The sequence below is a fragment of the Pholcus phalangioides genome, unplaced genomic scaffold (assembly GCF_987345545.1).
Source record: "Pholcus phalangioides strain wild (caught in Gottingen) unplaced genomic scaffold, Ppha-v1.0 ptg000007l_1, whole genome shotgun sequence".
NCBI classification, from domain to species: domain Eukaryota; kingdom Metazoa; phylum Arthropoda; class Arachnida; order Araneae; family Pholcidae; genus Pholcus; species Pholcus phalangioides.
The window spans coordinates 42933826-42953384 of NW_028301600.1; the positions used below are offsets into that span (position 1 = coordinate 42933826).

Genomic DNA, 19559 nt, shown 5'->3' on the forward strand with positions numbered 1-19559 from the left:
CGTCTTTGCCGATAAAGTCGCGTCTTTGCCAGTTGTTTAAATGCAGTCACAAAGACTTTTTTTAATGGCTGCTCGATGAAGATGATTACGCTGTCCTCTACGGGTGTTTTCCCTAACGATGACGGTAATTACTGACGCCACGACAACGTGAAGTCTAATTTTCTACCAAAATCCAGAGAGCGGGAGGAAGGATGAAAAATCCGGAGTCTCCCGCCTAAATCAGGAGAGTTGGCAGGTCTGCGTTCGATAATCAGTATTGCAGCAAGTGAGAAATTGTATTTGACCCAATTTGATGTCTCTACAGCATTTTTATATGGTGATCTAGAAGAAACCATCTATATGCAACAACCTGAAGGTTATAATGATGGGACAAGTAATGTGTGTAGACTCAAGCACAGTCTTTATGGTCTTAAGCAAGCTCCTCGCTACTGGAACAAGTATTTTGGAGATTTTTTGTTGAAACTAGGATCAGCTTCACTAGGCAAGTGAAGCTGATCCTTGTTTGTACATCAGAGATCATAACAGAAAATCACTTGTAGCTTTATATGTTGATGATGGCCTAGTTGCAGCAACTGATCAGCAAGAAGCTGAAGATTTCATTAAACAGTTGAAAAGGAAATTTAAATTTGCCAGTAAACCAGTAACATACTTCTTAGAATTGGAAATTGAAAAGTTTTCCAATGGAAACATCAAAATTAGCCACCAAGCATATGTAAAGAAAGTGCTGAAGAAATTTGGTATGGAAAATTGTAGACCAGTTCATACACCTATTTTGAAAGTGCCGTCAGAGGAAAATGGTCTTGAATCACAAGAAACTTGAATTATTTCCTTACAGAGAAGTAGTCGGAGCTATCATGTATCTTATGGTAGGCACCAGACCCGACCTAGCATACAGTGTAGGAGTTTTATCACGCAAGCTAGAGAATCCTTCAAAAGAAGATTGGGTGAAAACCAAATGTGTTCTCAGATACATTGCAAGTTCTGCAAGTAAAGGCATCATCTACAGATATAACAGCAATCCTAGAGTGTTGGAATGTTATAGTGATGCTGACTTTAGAGGATGTGAAAACTGGTTGCTCAACTACAGGAGTGGTGATCTTGTACGCTGGTGGAGCTATCTCATGGCTCAGTCAACAACAATCTGTGGTAGCAACATCGACCACTAAAGCAGAAATTGTTGCAGCAAATGAATGCTGTAAAGACGCAATTTGGTTGCAAAGGATGTGCATAGCAGTTGTACAATTTAAAGAAGTTCCAGTGATCCAAATTGATAATAACGCAGCTATAAGACTAGCACACAATCAAGAATTCCATCGCCGCACAAAGCACATTAGCATTAAACATTTCTTGATTTGTGAAAAAGTGATGGAAGGAGAAATTGCAGTACAAAAGATCTCTACAGTGTATCAGTTGGCTGATATGATGACAAAGCCATTGCACAAGCTAAGATTAGTGACACTGTCCACTGAAATAGGACTTGTATTGTAACATAGTTGTTTTATTAACAAGGGAAAGTGTTAGAATATTATTAATAGACAAACAATTTATTTATTTCTGTTTTTGGTATCTGGCAACTCATTATTAGTCAAGTATTTGGTTTCAGAGTTTTGGCAACAGCACAAAAAAAAAAAAAAAAAAAAAAAAAAAATCATGGCTGCTCAAGTTTGAACAGCAACAGATGTTCTCTCTCACTTTAAGTGTTTAAATCTCAATTAAATATGTGTCTGTCTTCAATTGAATATTCTGGTTATAATTACTTACACTCACACACATCATTAGTAATAAGGATATATCAACAGATCCAAAATAACAAGAGTTGTTACTTCCCCAGAATAGATACATAGAAAAGGAAATATGATAAGCTTGGTGAAAATAATTGAGAAACTACCCATACTAAAAAAAATGAATGAAAATCATAATTTTTTTGTTGTGTGTTGTAATCCCTCTTCAAGTTATTTTATATAGACTATTTGACCTAATTATTTCAAACTTTGGGGTGCTGTATTTAGGTTACATACCATTTTTTAATGGGCTTTCTTTCCTGATATTTTATTACTTATAAATATATCACAGTCACATTTTTATCTTAATATAATGACCCCTTTAGTTACGTCATAAATAGACGTTATATTAGGAGGGTCTTTCTATCGAGCGTAAAACATAACATAGTCCTTCTATGGAAACATTTGGGACTTATCCTATCGGTCATTGTAATGGAATGGTCGCTATTGCATAAGGTCATTAAAACCAGAGTCGACTGTAATAGGTAAGTGTCAACCTACACTACTCACTACAGAAAGTTTTTTTTTACGTTGAAGGCTGCTGGATGCAGACGTGCCAACATTCACATGAAGCCTCACAGTAGTGATGAATGTTTACTTTTACCAGGAGGGAGGTGGGGGGGGGGGGGGGTGTAATGAGAAAAAACTTATTAGGAACTAGTAGATTTAAAGAAAAATTTCCTTCCAATCGCAGAATGCCATAACCACTGAAAAGTACAGGTTCCGGCCACTCCAGCCCTCCACCAAAAGAAACTTTGCACACGACTGAAATCCCTAATACATAAAAATTAAATGCAACACCCCCTTTCATACACACTAATGCACTATACTTATGGACGTCTGCCAACCCTATATCTAGACATTTTTTTCTGCAGCCAAGGTAGGAATTATTTTTAAGCACTTATTAAAGTTCCTGTCACACCCGATAAGATGCTTAAAAAGCCTTGGTGTTACTCAGTTTCTTTAACCTCAACCCCATAACCCTCAAATAGTATTTTTTTCTATCATAAGTTCTGTAGCATCTATGATACAAGGTTCCCTTCAAGCTGTTGGACAAAATAAAAATGCGTCTGTGAAAGAAAACTAAATACCTTATTAGTAGATATGACAAATTGCTTTGACTGTCTAGCCAAGGGCAACACGAATATGGGTCTTATCACATCTTACTTACATAGAGGATAAAAATAACTTGATACTTTGTACAGCGAAATTCAAAATCTGCCCGAATTAGAAAATTAACAAGAATGTTGCTTATAGGAGAAAGCCAAAACAAATACAATGCCACAACAGGCAAAATGCCCAATGAGGTGTTGGTTGGTAAGGTTTCTCTGCTTGGTTGGTTACCAGTCATTCCCCTTCATTGGAGTAATAGCTTTTTGTGCTTCAGTTGCAGTACAAGGCAGATAAACACTGCAAAAACACGAAACTTGTTACCAAAGAAAATTTTTTTCTTTTACTCATTCAAATTCTACGGAAATAAAATCTCTAAAATCAATCTGGAAAACCACTGTTGATTGGATTGATCCAGAAATGCCCTTACTTATACTTGAAAAAATTAAGCGTTTCGCCTTTTAAAAGTTTAAACAGGTTTTTATAAATAACATTTTTTTTGTCCATGAGAGCAGTACATATATCAAAGACAGATGAGCACCAGTTCATTCAAGGGCTTGCATATTCACTTTGTCTGTTGAGCACATAAGCGGATACAGGCTTTTCAGATGGGAGGGGCTATCACTGAAGGTTTCTATGGTGAACGAAGAAGGAAAGTAGGCTAATATCCACCTGTGTCAATAAAACTTTACCGGGGGATCATTTCACTCTCCCTCCATATTCACCTCTGAATGTGAGCATCACACGATCAAAACAAAGCTCATAGTTTGCTTCCTCTCACTGTGGGCAAGACTGTCTTGCTAAATGGCCAGGCTCAAACATATTTCAGAGTTTTTTAATATTCCAGAGCTGCCAACTGCTACGAATTGGCAATAGTTTCTACGGTTGTCCACACTACACTACAGAGCTGAGAAACGGAGGGTGGATACTCTCAATACTGCTGAAATTTTCTTTCAATTTTTTTCCAGAAAAACATTTTGGCCACCTTAAACTTTTTTTATAAAAATATTTTAATGCTTCCTGTACTTTCCATGAAGACTGCTTGAAGTTTTATTGGGAAAAGTTAAAATGCATTCATTCCACTGAAGGAAAAGTTGAAAAACACATTCTGTGCAATACGGGTAAAATGTAAAACTGAAATTTAATTTGATACAATCATGTATAGAAATGATGACTTTTAACTTACCCCAAGAAGAGGAGCTTTCCTTTTCGTCATTACAGCAGCTTTTTCGTACAAATCAACCAGTAGCAACAGAAGTGGCAGCCATCTGAGAATGAAAAGAAAATGAATTAAATTATTCACATTCTTGTCATGCAACATCTTCTCAAACTTCCATCTGCACATGAATGATCAAATATAATTTTACTATGATCATGTTATTCAACTTCATTTCAATATTGTAATTCAGAGGTGCCGCTGATGTGCTATGACGAATCTAATACCTGGAATTTCGGAAAAAAAGATGCGCACACACACACATAAAAACTTGGTTAATAGTTCCAAGAAGTACAGGGAAAACCACCAACTTTTTCCCCCTCTTTCTACAGTCTATCTTGATCGCGTGACTTTGAAATGTAGTTTCAAGTACAAATGAAGCATTTTACTGTACTGTATTGAAAAACAAACAGGCTGTTGAAGAATAAGGTCACAAGATATCTAGTTACATCTTTGAATGAGGGGCCATAATGAATTTGAGTTTTTTCCCCCTGCAAGTAAAATACTAGGGAAAATTACAGTACTTTCCCAGCTATTTACTGGCTTTGAAAGACCGCACCTATACGGTATAAATTTGCTTTGATCCTACAAGACTGTGAATGCTCTATTTTTGAAAAATTACAAAGGATTGTTATGTTCATTTAAATTGTAAAATATTTTCCCAAATCGTTGGAAGAAAAAACCGAATATGTAAAAGATCTGCCTTTAATATCCATAGTTTTTCCATCTAGCCATAATGTGATTGTCCCCATTTTATGCAGAATCTACCTTTGGATGGGAGCACACATTTTCCCCTCAGACAGTTTGGGTCATTAACACTCAAAATCAATTTGAAACTAACAGATAGAATAGAAATGTATAATTTCAATACTTAGTTTTGTATAAAAATATTTTTAATTTCTGATCTTCTGGAAGGGGGAGAACCAGCCCTCGTTTGATTTTGTCTTTGGCACAAATCTGGGTTTCAAACTCATGATTGACCAGTGGTAGTCGGCTAAATATGATTTCGAAGGTTTTCCACTTTTGAGTTATCAATTTGAAAAAAAAAAAATGATTACCACCACAATGATCACACAGACCTACAACACAAATATGTACAAATAAAATTTCAAATCAACACATTAGCAATTTGGAGGATAGATGGCACTACCCCCTGAAAACAAAACAAGCACTGGACACACACACAGAAACACACTGTGCGTCTCCAACACAAATCTGGTGAATCTGCCGTATTCAGGTTTGAAAATACGAAGCGGTTAAATGGTGGTAGATCAGAGTTATGGACCATCAGGGAGGAAAAAAGAAAATCATTCCACCAGGAAATCACTTTGCAAGGATTTATATGCATCATAAGAGATAAACACTGTAATAGAAGATATCCTTGATTCAAAATAGTCTCCATGCTATTAGTACTTGATACCTGAAAAAAATTACTAAGAAATTAGAAAAAAATGTTTATGAATGTTACATTATTCTTTTTCTGCTATAATAAATTTTGAATTAGTTTCATAGTGTTTTTAACTGCTCAATGGAAGGAAATGATTTAATCTATCTAAACTACAATTTATTTTTTATTAGATGCACCTGAAATCATAAAATAAATAGTTAAAAAACCTTATTATACATTATGTGCAAGTGTTGTTATATCGTGTATATAAAAAAACAAAACTTTATCCCGCTTAGAATGCTCCCATTTTAGAACTCATTTTCATGCATACAATATTTTACTGATGAACAGTTGATCCTAGAGGCACACATTCATTTCCACACACAAAAATTTCCTATTGATGTGTAGCACAAAGATATGTTATTCATGTTGCAAAGGGTTGTCTAGTTATTAAAATAAAATTGTTGACATGTATATCGACACCCTGTGCTCAAGAACCGAATTATGAAGTTGTTACCCTATCTCTTCTGATGTCAACAAAAAAATTTTTATGTTTCCAAGTACAATATTTGAGGACATATTCAAATTTGAGAAACGGAGGGCAGAGTTGGGGAAAAACAGCATTAAATACGGGTAAAATAGTTGACCCATATTTAACACTGTTTTCTACCCCCACACACAATTTCCCTTCTTTTTTTTTTTTTTAAATTGAAATTTCTCAGTGAATATTGCATTCAGAAAAAAGGAATTTTATTTTTTTAGCATCAGGAGAGACATGGCAACAACTTTGTAACTTGATTCTTGAGCACAGGGTGTCAAAATAAATGTCAACAATTTTATTTTAATAACTAGACAACCCTTTGCAACATGAATGACATATCTGGGTGTAAGGGAAAAAATGACATATCTGACAAAAAGGGAATGTCCCGTTTAGGGGTCATATAAAGTCAGAGTGTCAAACAAGTAATAACTTTTTTTTTCATCAGTAGGTACCAATAGAAAAACACGTTGGTACAGTAATATACAATAATAATAACTATACTCTAAACCAGAGCACAAAAGTTGTGAAACTTTTATGCTGTGATATTGGCTAAGGGGTGCCGCGAGATATTATGGAGATAAGTAAAAAAATATTACGATCCACTCAAGGTTTTAAAATAAATCAAGTGAAATTAATTACTCTCATGAGCCACAGACTTATCAGATAAGTCGCCATCTGGTGGCAGTGTTAGCAATACGAGCTTTGGCCTGAGTTAGATCTGTCTGCCCATGTATGGCTCTGTTCACAGTGCATACGATCTCTAGATCTCTAAGGAAAGAGGATTTGTTGGCTTTCTGGTTTAATGGTCTAAGGTGCTCACGTAGCATGTGACCAGTTGTGAGTTCAATTCCCTGCAAGGTACATTTTTTTTCTTCGATTTATTTTTGCATCAGTGAGCTGCCAAAACACGAAGTAATAATGGAGAGTGACACCACACACACCTTCAGATAAACTGATTAAACCTCATTTTTCAATATTGCAAGATGCAATAAATATGTACTTTCCATCTCATTCTACTGATAATTCAGACTGGGTTGTCTCACCATTTGATTTTGCAGACAGTCAGGAAGAAATAGATTTCACTGCTTGTGAACGAGGTGAATTTATTGATGTTCGTGCTGATTCCAGTATCAAAGGTAAGTTCACCATGAGTGAACTTTCCCCCTTTTCAACATTATATGTATGTATGTGAGCAAGCTTTCTCTGCTATGACAAAATGCAAAGCAAGAAATAAACTACTACTCAACCGCACATGCACCTTGTACACATTCCTCTATGGAATTTCTAATGAATTGGTACATGCCGGAATGTGCATATATATGTTGTGAACCTAGCGTGACATTTGTTTCTGTGTAAGTGTAATGCTTGTTATGTGTAGCGCTGCCATCTGGCAAGAAATAGACTGCAAGATCTTAAGGATAATTTACATGTTTCATTGCCAACTGTAAGGCCTGATTCCAAGTATCTGTTATACAAGCATCAATCACAAGTTTCACTTTAATGACTAATCAAACAAAACTCTACTGATGTATTTTTACAGTGATTTTTGTTGTAGTAAACTGTATTCTGTATTCAAGGAAGGGTACCTGAAGTTTTTAATGTTATTCCCAAGGGTGCAGCGAGCTTCAAAAGGTTTTAGGAAACGCTGCTTTAAACACTAATATACTCCAAGAATTTCTTTAGAAAAAGCCATAGAAACTGAATCAAAAGTGGCGAACAATGTATCATTATACTTGGTCATTTGGTTCTCATTTATATTATAAGCAAGATTCATTAATATTCTGTATCAGGATCAGTCACGATTGCCAATTATTGACATTATAATTGACAAAAACATTTTTTAACTGCATGCTTTATTCAAAATATTTATAGATGGAGTATAAATATGAATAGGAAACTTAAGATTTTTCTCTGTTGAAACACATGACAAACATCCCCTTTCATTTTTCGAAATACCACCATTGGTGAATGAAATTTGCATGTGCAGATTACACAATACTACAGATTATACACAGGAAAACACTGTAAATACCGATTTATTTGACAACAATCTAAAGTAAATAATCTGCTCTAAACGCAGAGACTTATTACTGGAGTATTTATTGTTGCATGGAAATGCATGCCCGTACATAGTTGGCAATACAATTGAGAACATTGCGTATTTGTTTGAATGTGCTGGAATATCCTACCTGCAGTTAGGAGATAGAAATTTCATCTATCATCTCTTGGGACTGCATTAAGATAATTAACAAGGTTAGTGATTTTTTTTTAAGATAAGAAAAATAAGATTAGGTTGTACCACGAGCTGAGGGTATCTTGTCTTTCATAGGGTTAAAATACAGCGTTCTACTGATGTTCTGCCAAAATATTAGCTAATGCTTTCACTGTAACAGATGAAATTAGACTACGTATGAAGTTTTTACAAAATAACTGACTTCAAACTGGATTCTCTCTCAAAATGACACACACACAGACCAAACTAAAAATATCAATTTCAACAATAAAAGATCTGATAAATATGGAGTTATTATGCAAGATGTTTGTGAACCAAATCCATATGAAAACTTTGTAGTTTGATACTATTTTTATTCTTTAATTCGACTGCAGTGAAATTCTGATAAAATGATATTCTATAGACCAACAAAAAATATTGTTGTAGAACCACTATTATTGAAAGGCAACATTTTTTATCACATGCTTCCAAATTCAAGCTGTTGTTGGCATATTAACAAAACTGCATTGTTAATGTAAGCAGAAAATGCACTATAAATATTTATCCTCCAAAAAAAATTAATATTTTTTAATTGATAGATTATGCATGAAAAGATGTTTGCCCCTATAAATGTGTCTATTGCATCACACTTTAACGGGGGAAAAAAAATATCAACTGTAACTTCAACATTTATTAAGAGATCAGGTGGTACAAAATAAGGATCTGACGAGTTTTAGTAAAGAATAATGTTGTATTAAAAGGAGTTCTATGTTTGGTTATAGGCAATGATAAACAAAATTTGAACAAATGTTGATGTAGAGAGATTTATTGTTACATTGAGAATGATTACAGCCAGGTTTAACTTCAACATTATTTCGCATGGTAATTATGTTTATGTTATTTGGTAGAATTACCTGACAAACTTTGTAGTCAATGAACACTTTTTTTTGTATGCAGATATCAACTTTGGTATTAATACAGTTATTATAAATTAAGTGCAGTAGAGAGAAAGTACAGCTAATCTTACAGCCATTTTTTGGACACTTGAAATCTTAGTTTAGTCATTTTTTTTCTCATCAAATATACAAACTTTTTTCACTGTGACTGTTTTAAGTATTTTTTATGCCTTTTGTGCCTGCTAATCTTAGTATTAGGGAATTTTTTTTGTCTAAACTTTAGAGCTCTGACCATTAACAAGAGTTTTACAGCAAAAGTTCATAAGGTTAATGAAATTAAAAAACCTCATACTTAGGAGCAGGTTCTCCAACTTCATTTAAGCAAGCTGTTGCACTTTCAAGAATATCTATAACTTTTGGAATCAAAAGACATTCAACAAGCTCAGCACACTCCAACTTCATCTCCTAGAACCATTGAATGAAAATTAAATAAATTGTATTAAAAAATATTCATTGTACAGTGTTGGTTTACAGAAATATTTATTTCAGTACATAAATTTTGGTTTAATTTTTTTACAGAGATACAAATACAAAGGCATCAACTAGCAAAATGTCCAATGAGATATCTGCAAAAGATACCCAAAAATATAGATGTCAATCATATGAGAATATGTCAAAATCATATGAAAATACAGCAACCAAAAATACCAATTACCACAGAAAAAAAACTGATGACTATGAAAATATATAATATACTCGACCCATAAAAAAATATTCTATCTAGGTATGGATAGCTTCTTGATTTATCTCAATGTGGGAAAACATTTCTTTTTTATACGTGCCATTGTAATAGAATTCTGACACCCAAATATAACTCATTTCATTTATTCACAACCCTGTTAAAAACATTTTTGTGACATCACAACCTGAAGTTGTCCCTTATTAATCAATACCGGTGTCCCCTTGTTGAATTACTTAACTCATGGTACATCCCATTGAAAATTTTTAACGCATCAATCATATCCCCTTGACACATGCATTCTTCCAATGCAAACATTCAGAAAATCAAGTCTTTGTTGTTTCGAAATATTGAAGCATTTCTCGATTGATTTCATTCCAGCATTCATTTTCAAACCGGGTCATCTCCTCTGCCATGCATGCACTGACTACTTCTCATAGTCTCACTGTTACATATTAAACTCTCAACTTTCCCACCTGATGCCGATGTCATTTTAAAAGGATTAATCGATGTTCACCAGCCTAGAACCTGTAACAAAACATGCCTAATTCTGTCCTTGAAACTAAAAGTAAAACTCAGATTCAAATTCAACAGCTTTTGTGCACCACATCAAGTTTAACAGACAAACCGTATGTTGTGTCACATTAAAATCCTTTTAAGGATACATAAGATAAAAGTTGAGCGACTTTGCTCTTTGAAGAGTAACAATCTAAGTCTTCATCACATAAGAAAATCAGCTGGCACTTGTTCAAGAAAAATTGCTGGTGAAGATAGCCATAAAATCACCAGTTTATTGATAGTATTCTTGCAAAACAAGTTTATTATAGTTTATTATGCAAATACCATCAAAAAATATCTGTTGGACTCAGATCATGTACAAAATGTTTTTAGAGTAAACTGACTAATGATTTTAATAACCATTTCATAAATATTACACAACAAACCCATGAATACGGAAATTTTGAGCAGTATATTCCTCGCAGTGACAAATCAATTTTTCTGGCCCCCACAGATCGAACTGAAGTCTACAAAATAGCAAAATCTCTCAAAGGCACTGCATCTTGTTATGATACCTTGACTACTAAAATTCTAAAGAGCTTTCCTGAATGCATGTATCAACTACTGGCTGACCTAATTAATAATTGCATTGAAAGGGGTGAATTTCCTGAATCACTCAAATCAGCCATAGTTATTCCTATTTTTAAAAATGGTAATCAGAATAACCTCAGCAACTATAGGCCCATCTCAATATTGTCACCTACCTCGAAAATAATTGAAACACTTATTAAAACAAGGATTTATTCTTTTTTAAATAACAATAATTTCTTCTCCAATAATCAACATGGTTTCCTACCAAATAGAAATACTGAATCTGCTCTTTTAAACTTTTCTGAATATGTCTACAAGAATATTGACCAATCTAGAAAAACAATAGGTATCTTTCTAGACATAAGAAAAGCATTTGATAGCGTGAATCATGAAATCTTGCTCTCAAAATTGTACTCCTATGGAATTAGAGGAAATACTTTGAATTTTATCCATTCTTATCTCACTAATAGAACTCAAAAAGTTAAATGCAATAATTGTTTAAGTAAGGCCATGAAGATAATCAAAGGAGTCCCACAAGGATCTAATTTAGGACCATTATTATTTATAATTTTTATCAATGATCTATGTAATTTAAATATCAATGGTAAAATCATCACGTTTGCAGATGATACTGTAATTCTTTATTCAGGAGATGCCTACCCAACACTTATCAACAATATAAATACCGATCTGTTAACAGTTCGTAATTGGTTTATTGCTAATGATCTTCATATCAATATTTCCAAAAGTAAATTTATCAACTTTTCCTTACACAATATTCCACATATTGACTGACATAATTTTCCATGAACCAAATTGTATTAGTAATAATTCATGTGACTGTCAACGTATACAACAAATATCCTCTATAAAATATCTAGGTATTTATATTGATCAAAATCTAAAATGGATATCTCATAGTAATCATTTAAAATCAAAACTTCGTTTCATTTTATACAAATTCTTCAACCTGAAACCATATGTAAACCGATCTTTCTTGTTAACCTATTATTATTCAATGTTTCATTCACACTTACTTTATGGTCTGCCACTCTGGGGAAGTGATTATGTCACCAATATTGCACCCATTATTTCTTTACAAAAAAAAAGTTATTAGAATTTTGGCAAGCAATTACATCACTGATCCATACTTATAATTAAAAAAACCAATTCTCTTTACCTCTGAACTCGTCAAGAACATCTAATAGACACAATTTTATTTACTCAATGCCTTTAGTTCATAAAACTATCCTCAAAAAACATTTTAGCTTTCTCATTCCTAAATTTTTTAATAGCCTCCCAAATGATCTCATACAGTCCCCTTCATTTTCAATTTTCAGAAAAAACCTCAAAAAACACATGCTACAAATTTTCAATATTGAAAATTATTTCTGATTTCATCCACGGAATCTCAATCACTCCCTGTTGTGTGTGTATTACTGTCTTTTCACCTCCAGCTGTCGAATTATTCATTAAAATACCCATGCTGTCAACTCTGCTCTGCCAGTCCAATTCATACATAATCATATGTTGATTTATAGTTTTTTTTTTATGATCACTAAAGCACCCCCCTGTGACTGTTGCATTATTGCATTATTTATATATATTTGTACTTTATGTATTATATGTGTTTGTGTAATCACATCCCCCCCCAACCCCCCTTCCTATTTTGATGTTTTTTTCATGATTTTTTGTTTTCAATCTCAAAAATCAGTAAATAGTGACTATTTTACACTGTATGATAATTGAAATGTTATTGAATTAACTTCATTGTAACAACCAGTATGGGACCTTGGTATCTCCTTGATGGTTTTCACTAACCTAATGTATTGTTATCATTCATCTAATATATTAATAAAAATTGAATTGAATCCAGAACATGAAATGAAAATTTTGTTCTAGTATTTTCATGAAAATTTCAATTTGTCTGTTGGTCATTGTCCATAAGTAGATGCCTGTTCAAAATGTTAAGAACTTGGAACCAAAATAAAAAACCATCTTAATGACAATGCGAAATGAGCCAGGGTTGCTGAACAGATCATTATGTTTTCATAAAAACTAGAATCAGAGCTAGCAACAAAGTTAACTCAGTATGATCAAAATACAAAGAAAGCGGAAAAATAGCAGCATTATACAAATACAAGGCCACAACAGGCAAAATGCCCAATGAGGTGGATCAGAAAAAGATGCCCTTAACAAATATACATGTCATATTTCAAAGATACAGCAATCCAATTAATAATGGAATCATAAAAACTAAAGATTATATATACATAAAATATAATAAAATGCCCATAAAAATATTTATTGTTGTCTAATGAAATTCATTTCAATTACAAATTTATTTTAATTATATCAAATTTAATTATTTACACTGTTCTCCAGGGGCAGGAGCTCCGCGGAGCAGCAGTTGAGAACCGCTGGTTTAAGGAATCAGATTCCTCCTGGTGTCAGACTTACCTGACAAAACATTACAATCTGATACTTTCACAACCAACCCATATTCCTGATTTTGACTCATGTGACCTTTTCCCTCAGATATATAATTACTTTTCGATTGCATGCAGAATCTTCCTCTTCCATGTTTGCCAGCCTTCTTTAAAAAGAAATTTCTCTCCATTCGGAGTTACAGAAAAGCTGTTTCTTAAGAGCAAGAATGTTATTTTGCAGTGAACGACTATTATGAATTCCATCTCACCAGCGAAAAACCATGAGTTCTGATAGCCAAGTCCTATATCGGCAATATCTTGACCTTCTAAACGGTGAAGACTCATATGAGTTCGAAGACAACTACTGTCATTTCGGCTCGAACTCATAAATGTGTTCGCCAGGAACCAGTTCCTTCCCCACCCTCATTGTACGGTTAGTGACAGGTACAGTGTCGTCAAACTGCCCCTTCCTGTAAGAATGCAGTCCTCTCCTCCCCAAACTTATCAATGCTTGAAAAGAATAGCTTATTGAGAAAAGGATTACTTGGTTTGAAAAAAGCACAAATACCCACGTTGTAGTTGAAAAAAAAAGAAAGAAAATAAAAAATAGAGAGAGAGTTTACCAGTAAATAAGAGATTAATTTATTTGACAAAAAATATTTATTATTCGTATCTGTGAATATATATTCAAACCTATGAAATTTAACCACTGTTCTGAGGTTTATTCCGAATCCAATAATCCATTCATCATCCACGCAGAAAACTATACCTTGTGCTAAGAGAATTATATATATATATATATAGTTATTAGTTCTTCCCCCAGTTATTACTAATTATATTTCTGCTAATTCACTTGTTAGTAGCTTGGTTAGGGCAGCAGTTCTCAACCGGTGCTTCGTGTGCATTTTCCAGGGCTCTGCGACCGGTCGAGGAAAATGAAATGAATAAACGAAATGATAAATCAATTAAAATGTGAGGCCCACGTGGCTCCGTGAGTCAAAAAAAAAAATTTAAGAACCGCTGGATAAGGGTACCTTTGTGTATATTTTTTTACGTTATGTAAGTTTTACGTACTGCGATTCTTGCGTAATTTAATGTTCTACTGAAATTGTCACCAATTTATTAAAGCAGCTCATGGACAAAAAATCTCCAGCATGGCTTCGTTAACCTCTTGTGCTGGCCTGTCATTTGGGGGGGCTGTTGTCCTCCCCCCCGGCTTTTGAAAATACACTAAAATTGGTATATATACATACACAAATATATATATATACATACATTGAGCACATGCGATTTACCCCCCCCCCCTGCTCGTGTCCTCCTTTGGGACAAATTGAGAGGCATGTTCTGGTTTGTTAGCCAATATTGTATGTATGTGTATACGCAATTAAAGCATACATTTCACTCACGCATGCCACGTGCAATCGACTGGGTGTTTAACATTTTTGAGCCAGTTATTCAGCGACAATTTCCTAAGTTTGTATTTTTTTTTTTTTAAATCGGTTTTTTTTCAATTTCATTCAGCAGAATCAACAGATTGGGCTAATTTGAAGACATTTATATTTGAACCAAACATTCCAAGACATTTGTAAAAAACTTGCTTGATGGGGCAAAACACACTCGTTGTCTAGGTTTGCTTCATATTGTTAAACGTGAAAGTATCCAATTGTTCAGGGAAATTCATTTTTCACATTTTGTTCTGTAATTTTCTTTTTCTTCGTGTTTTGCATTTATCTGGGTAATAATAGTGCCGCATTCACACAGGAAGAAATTTCTGTCGCTGAAGCTTCGTGGTTTCGCCTCGACAATGATGATGACGTGATAGTCGAGCGGCTTCTTATATTTTTATGCGCCCCAGGGCAGCATGATGGAAAAGGGCTCCATGAAAACTGTGATATCCTATTCAAAGCTAATTTAACATTCTTGCACGCTGGAGACATGGGTGCTTGACTTGATCATGAAAAAGATTTTGATTTCTGAATTAATTTGGGGGTGCTAATACTGGCGATACAAAATAATGTGGGTAATCGTACACCCACCACACCCCTGGCTCTGACGCCGATGCTTGTTGTCATCAAAAATCAAAAGTTAGCAAAAAAAATTTGAACAGAGCACAAATTTTTTTTTTGCAGCTTATTCTATCCATACTGAACTATAGTTTCGTGCCTTTCTGTACCCGGTTGATCTATTTTTTGGGTTGCCGAAATCCTACTGTATATTGCACAAAGGAACATTGAAAAAAAAAACCCTGAGGAAAAACTTAAAATTACTAGCGGAACCCAGAGTTGAGCGGAATACAATACGAGAAACTCTAGACAAGATTTCTGGTACTGGAGACCTTATCATCATTGTGTTATCTTACTCCCCCCCCCCCATGTTCATTTCTGCTTATGATTATTAATTAACCTTATTAACCTTATCAAGAAGGGAAAAAAATATGAAAATACGTAAAAAATAATTTATAAACATAAATGAATGATTGATGGAACTACAAAAACAAACTAAATTTTCATAACAAATAGCGAAAACATTATGCAAAGGGAGTAGGATTGAGAAAAGCTCAACAACTGTGTTTTAGACTACCTTCTTTAAAATAGAAATCAGAATGTAATTCTGATAAATATTATATGCAATACATTTCTTTTCCGACTGTTGTTACTAATTTTTCGTTATTTGAGATTCCCAAGCACCAAACTGCAAAACCATGATTTTGTTTCATGACTCTGAACTTGAAAACAATGCTGCTTCTCCTGTGTTTTTATTCACCGAATATGAATATTTCTCTTCTGAAAGAGCAAATGTAAATCCTTAAACCAGTATTTTTTTTGGTACGCCATTTCACAGCAAGAATTTTTTATAAACTGTTCATTTTTGCATTTCAACATTTCTCACATTGTCTTAATGTCTACTCTTATTATAAATTAAACATCAAGGTCAATTTGAATATGTGCCAATCACCTATTATTCTATATGTGCTAATGCAGCTCTTAACATAAGTCATTCTAAAAGTTTTGTGAATCAACGAAACCGTAGAACAAAGTTTGATGGTTTCTTTTTCTGGTGAGAAGTTCAATTCTTAACCCTAAAATACCTACTAAAAAAAGAATGAAAAACGGCATATTACTGCCTATATCTCTATGTCTCCGAGACATAGAATTAGTATTCTAGGGATAATCATAAATACCAGGTGGTTTACAGCTTTATAAGCAGTCATTCTTTATTAGCTAAGTTCCACACGAAACATGTGCAGGTGAACAAAAATAGAGCATCAGTGATTTTGCATGAATTTTCGGACCCATGTGCATTCACTTCTACAAATCCACCACTCAATTCATATATCTAATGTTGTCAACTTAGTCATTCATATCAACATTGATCAATAATAAAACTGAATTTTATGTACCAGTATCATATCAACCCTAGTAACATTTGGCAAAGAAAAGGATGAAATCTATTAATATCTAAAATTTGAAACAATGCTATAAACTGGAACAGGATTAGATTAACCAAGTCAAATCATAAGCCTTAGTTTTGTTTTTGGTTTTTTTTTAATCTTAAGAAATACTTAGAAAGTCTCACATTTTTTAATTGTAAATTATAGGGAATTATAATTCTTGTGGCATTCTCCAATTCCTGGCACACCCTTAATTCTGCCTGCTTTTTAGAAAGGAGCCTGTTTTGCAGACACCAGAGCAAGAACTCAAAAAAGGTTTTTTTTTTTTTTAATCTCATATGCATCTAGCCAGTAGACTTGACAGTCATTGGGCTTCCAGACCATTCTAGTCTGCAGCATCAGAAATCTGATTCATAAAAAAAGCAATCAATTTTTTAAGTCATGATAAAAATGAAGATAAATGGCAAAAAATGCTTTATGTGTTCAATGACAGCCCTGTCTAGTAGTTCACTACTTTGGATTATGGTCATGCAGTATGTGAGAGAAAATTACTTCTTTAGGTGTGTTCAATTACTCCTGAAAAAGTTGGCTCACAATTTCTAGCTCACCCTGTATGAAAACTTTGATAGCAAATCTAGAGAATTCTGAGTATATCTCACGAATATGACAACTGTCATATTTATGAGTTAAAACTACAATATTAATTTAATCAGACTAAAGTTATTTGTTTAGTCTTATCAGAGCTTTTTTTTTGTTTGATCAAAATTTGGATGGCATTGTGTGTTAGCAAAACAAGTTCATTAGTTAGCTCTCACGAGTTTGATTTCAGATTTACTTATTGCTATGTAGTATCTTTGATTTGTAAGAACTTATTTTCAAAATGGAACTCCAGACTATACGTCACATGTTGTGGTTTTTTAAATGACCTTTTATAAATCATGATCTAGTGTATCGTGCAAATTGTGTGATATGCACAAATAAATCATGTAAAGTGATTAATTGCATAAAGCAAGAGATACCTGTGCATGCACAATTCACCAAAAGAAAAAAAAAATGTACAGAAGTTTATAACAAATTAAAATAAAAGGTTAACCATAGACACACAGCATCACACTTTACAAACTTACTTCAAATAAAAGTGTAAGGAGATGTAAACGAACTGTTAAGTGAGAAGCATGAGGAACCCAATTAAGGTTAGATGACACTGGAATGTCCACAACAGAAAGCCTGGGTTTTTTAATATCACAATAATCCAAGCGTTCCTGCAGAATGTCTAAATCATCTTGAATCTGAAATAGAAATAGCAGAACATAAACCTGAAATTATATTTGCTGGGCATTTTTCTATGGGGTCATTCAAGTATTACGTCAGCATAGAGAGGGAGGAGAGGGTTTCGGATTTGCTGACTTTTGATGACAAGGGGGAGGGGGGTTTGAAGGTTGCTTACGTCATCAACCACCCTTTTTGAAGATATGAAATATTCTAAGCTGCTGACAGGGGGGGGGGGGGGTCAAAAATGACTAAAAATCTGCTTGCGTAATACTTGAATGGCCCCTATGACTTTAAAAGAAAATGCTTATAATCATGTTCCAGAAATATCTTCACTACTACTAGAATATGCACATTTTTATATCTTCAAGATTTTTTTCACCTTCACACTTATGTATAGTATATTAGAAAAAAAATGTTACAATCGAAATTTGGTTCAACATTGAGAATTTTTAATTATAAATTTCATATGTGTAACCTATACAGGGTGAACGAGACATGTTCTGACAAACAAAAAGGGGTGATAGATGAGCCCAAGTCAAACAAAAACACCCTACCAACCCTACCCTAACTTGAATTATTATGGTGGATTATGGGGAAAAAATGCATCAAGTCTGAAAAAACATCAATTTATGGAGATTCTGAGATCAAAATAAGTGAGATCCTCGGTCAGAGTGATATTTTGTATCTTCTGAAGACAACACACATAGATTGTCGAATCAAAAAAAGGAGTTTTGATTTTTTCCTGCCTTCTTCGTTGGTGATTTTTCTAAGCACCATTAAGCAAAGTTTACCTACTCCTTCCTACTAAAATTACTTAGATGAACAGATTTCAGTGATATATTGCAAATAAAAGACTAAATTTCTCCTGAATGAGATCACTGCTATGATTTATTATAGGCTCTTTCAAAGCTAGTGCAATGGACAAGTGTTTGGTAAATTTGATTGATTGTGACTAAAAGGGTATCGCATAATTGACAATTGAAAATTTTAACAATTCGATTTTGGACTAGAATCTTTCAGTGCACCATTAAATCTAGTTATTTAAATGAAATTGATGTCATTTTATACAATTTTTTCTGTTCTTAAGATTCTCTCAGAAACTTCCCAAATTAGGGTTTTTCAGACCAGACATTTTCCCCCCATAATCGATTATCCCCCGTAACTTGAAAATGACTACTTAGGAAAAGGTGTGAAGGCTGTTTAACCAACTGGCGATCCTGCACGTGAAGGTACATGTGAAGTTCATGACTTCCTAACAGTCCCGGCCATAAATATACTGCCTTGCTTTCCCCCCCATAAAGAATCACCAAGCTGGCTTAGCATCACTCTCCTTTCTCCACAAAATGACCACTGTACTTGCAAAAGCTTTGGGAGTTGAAAATGACAAAATGGCTTCTACGTCTTCCGCAGGAGGGGACAGTTTGCAATTAACTTAGCAGATACAGACGTTTGACAAGCCCCTTTTGAATGGTTGATTCAAAGAAGACCTAATCTTT

At 33.9% G+C, this 19559-nt stretch overlaps 1 protein-coding gene across 9 annotated transcripts in view; it reads right to left on the reverse strand.

Moving 5' to 3' along the window:
- HUWE1 (HECT, UBA and WWE domain containing E3 ubiquitin protein ligase 1) overlaps nt 1–19559 on the reverse strand; it is a 564154-nt gene that overhangs the window by 317382 nt on the left and 227213 nt on the right. For all 9 annotated transcript variants that reach the window (XM_089233267.1, XM_089233272.1, XM_089233273.1 and 6 more), the window contains exons 37-39: nt 17919–18080; nt 9496–9608; nt 4078–4159 (exon numbers count right to left, since the gene is read on the reverse strand). In XM_089233267.1, the coding sequence (XP_089089393.1) occupies nt 4078–4159; nt 9496–9608; nt 17919–18080 (357 nt within the window). The remainder of the gene's footprint in view (nt 1–4077; nt 4160–9495; nt 9609–17918; nt 18081–19559) is intronic.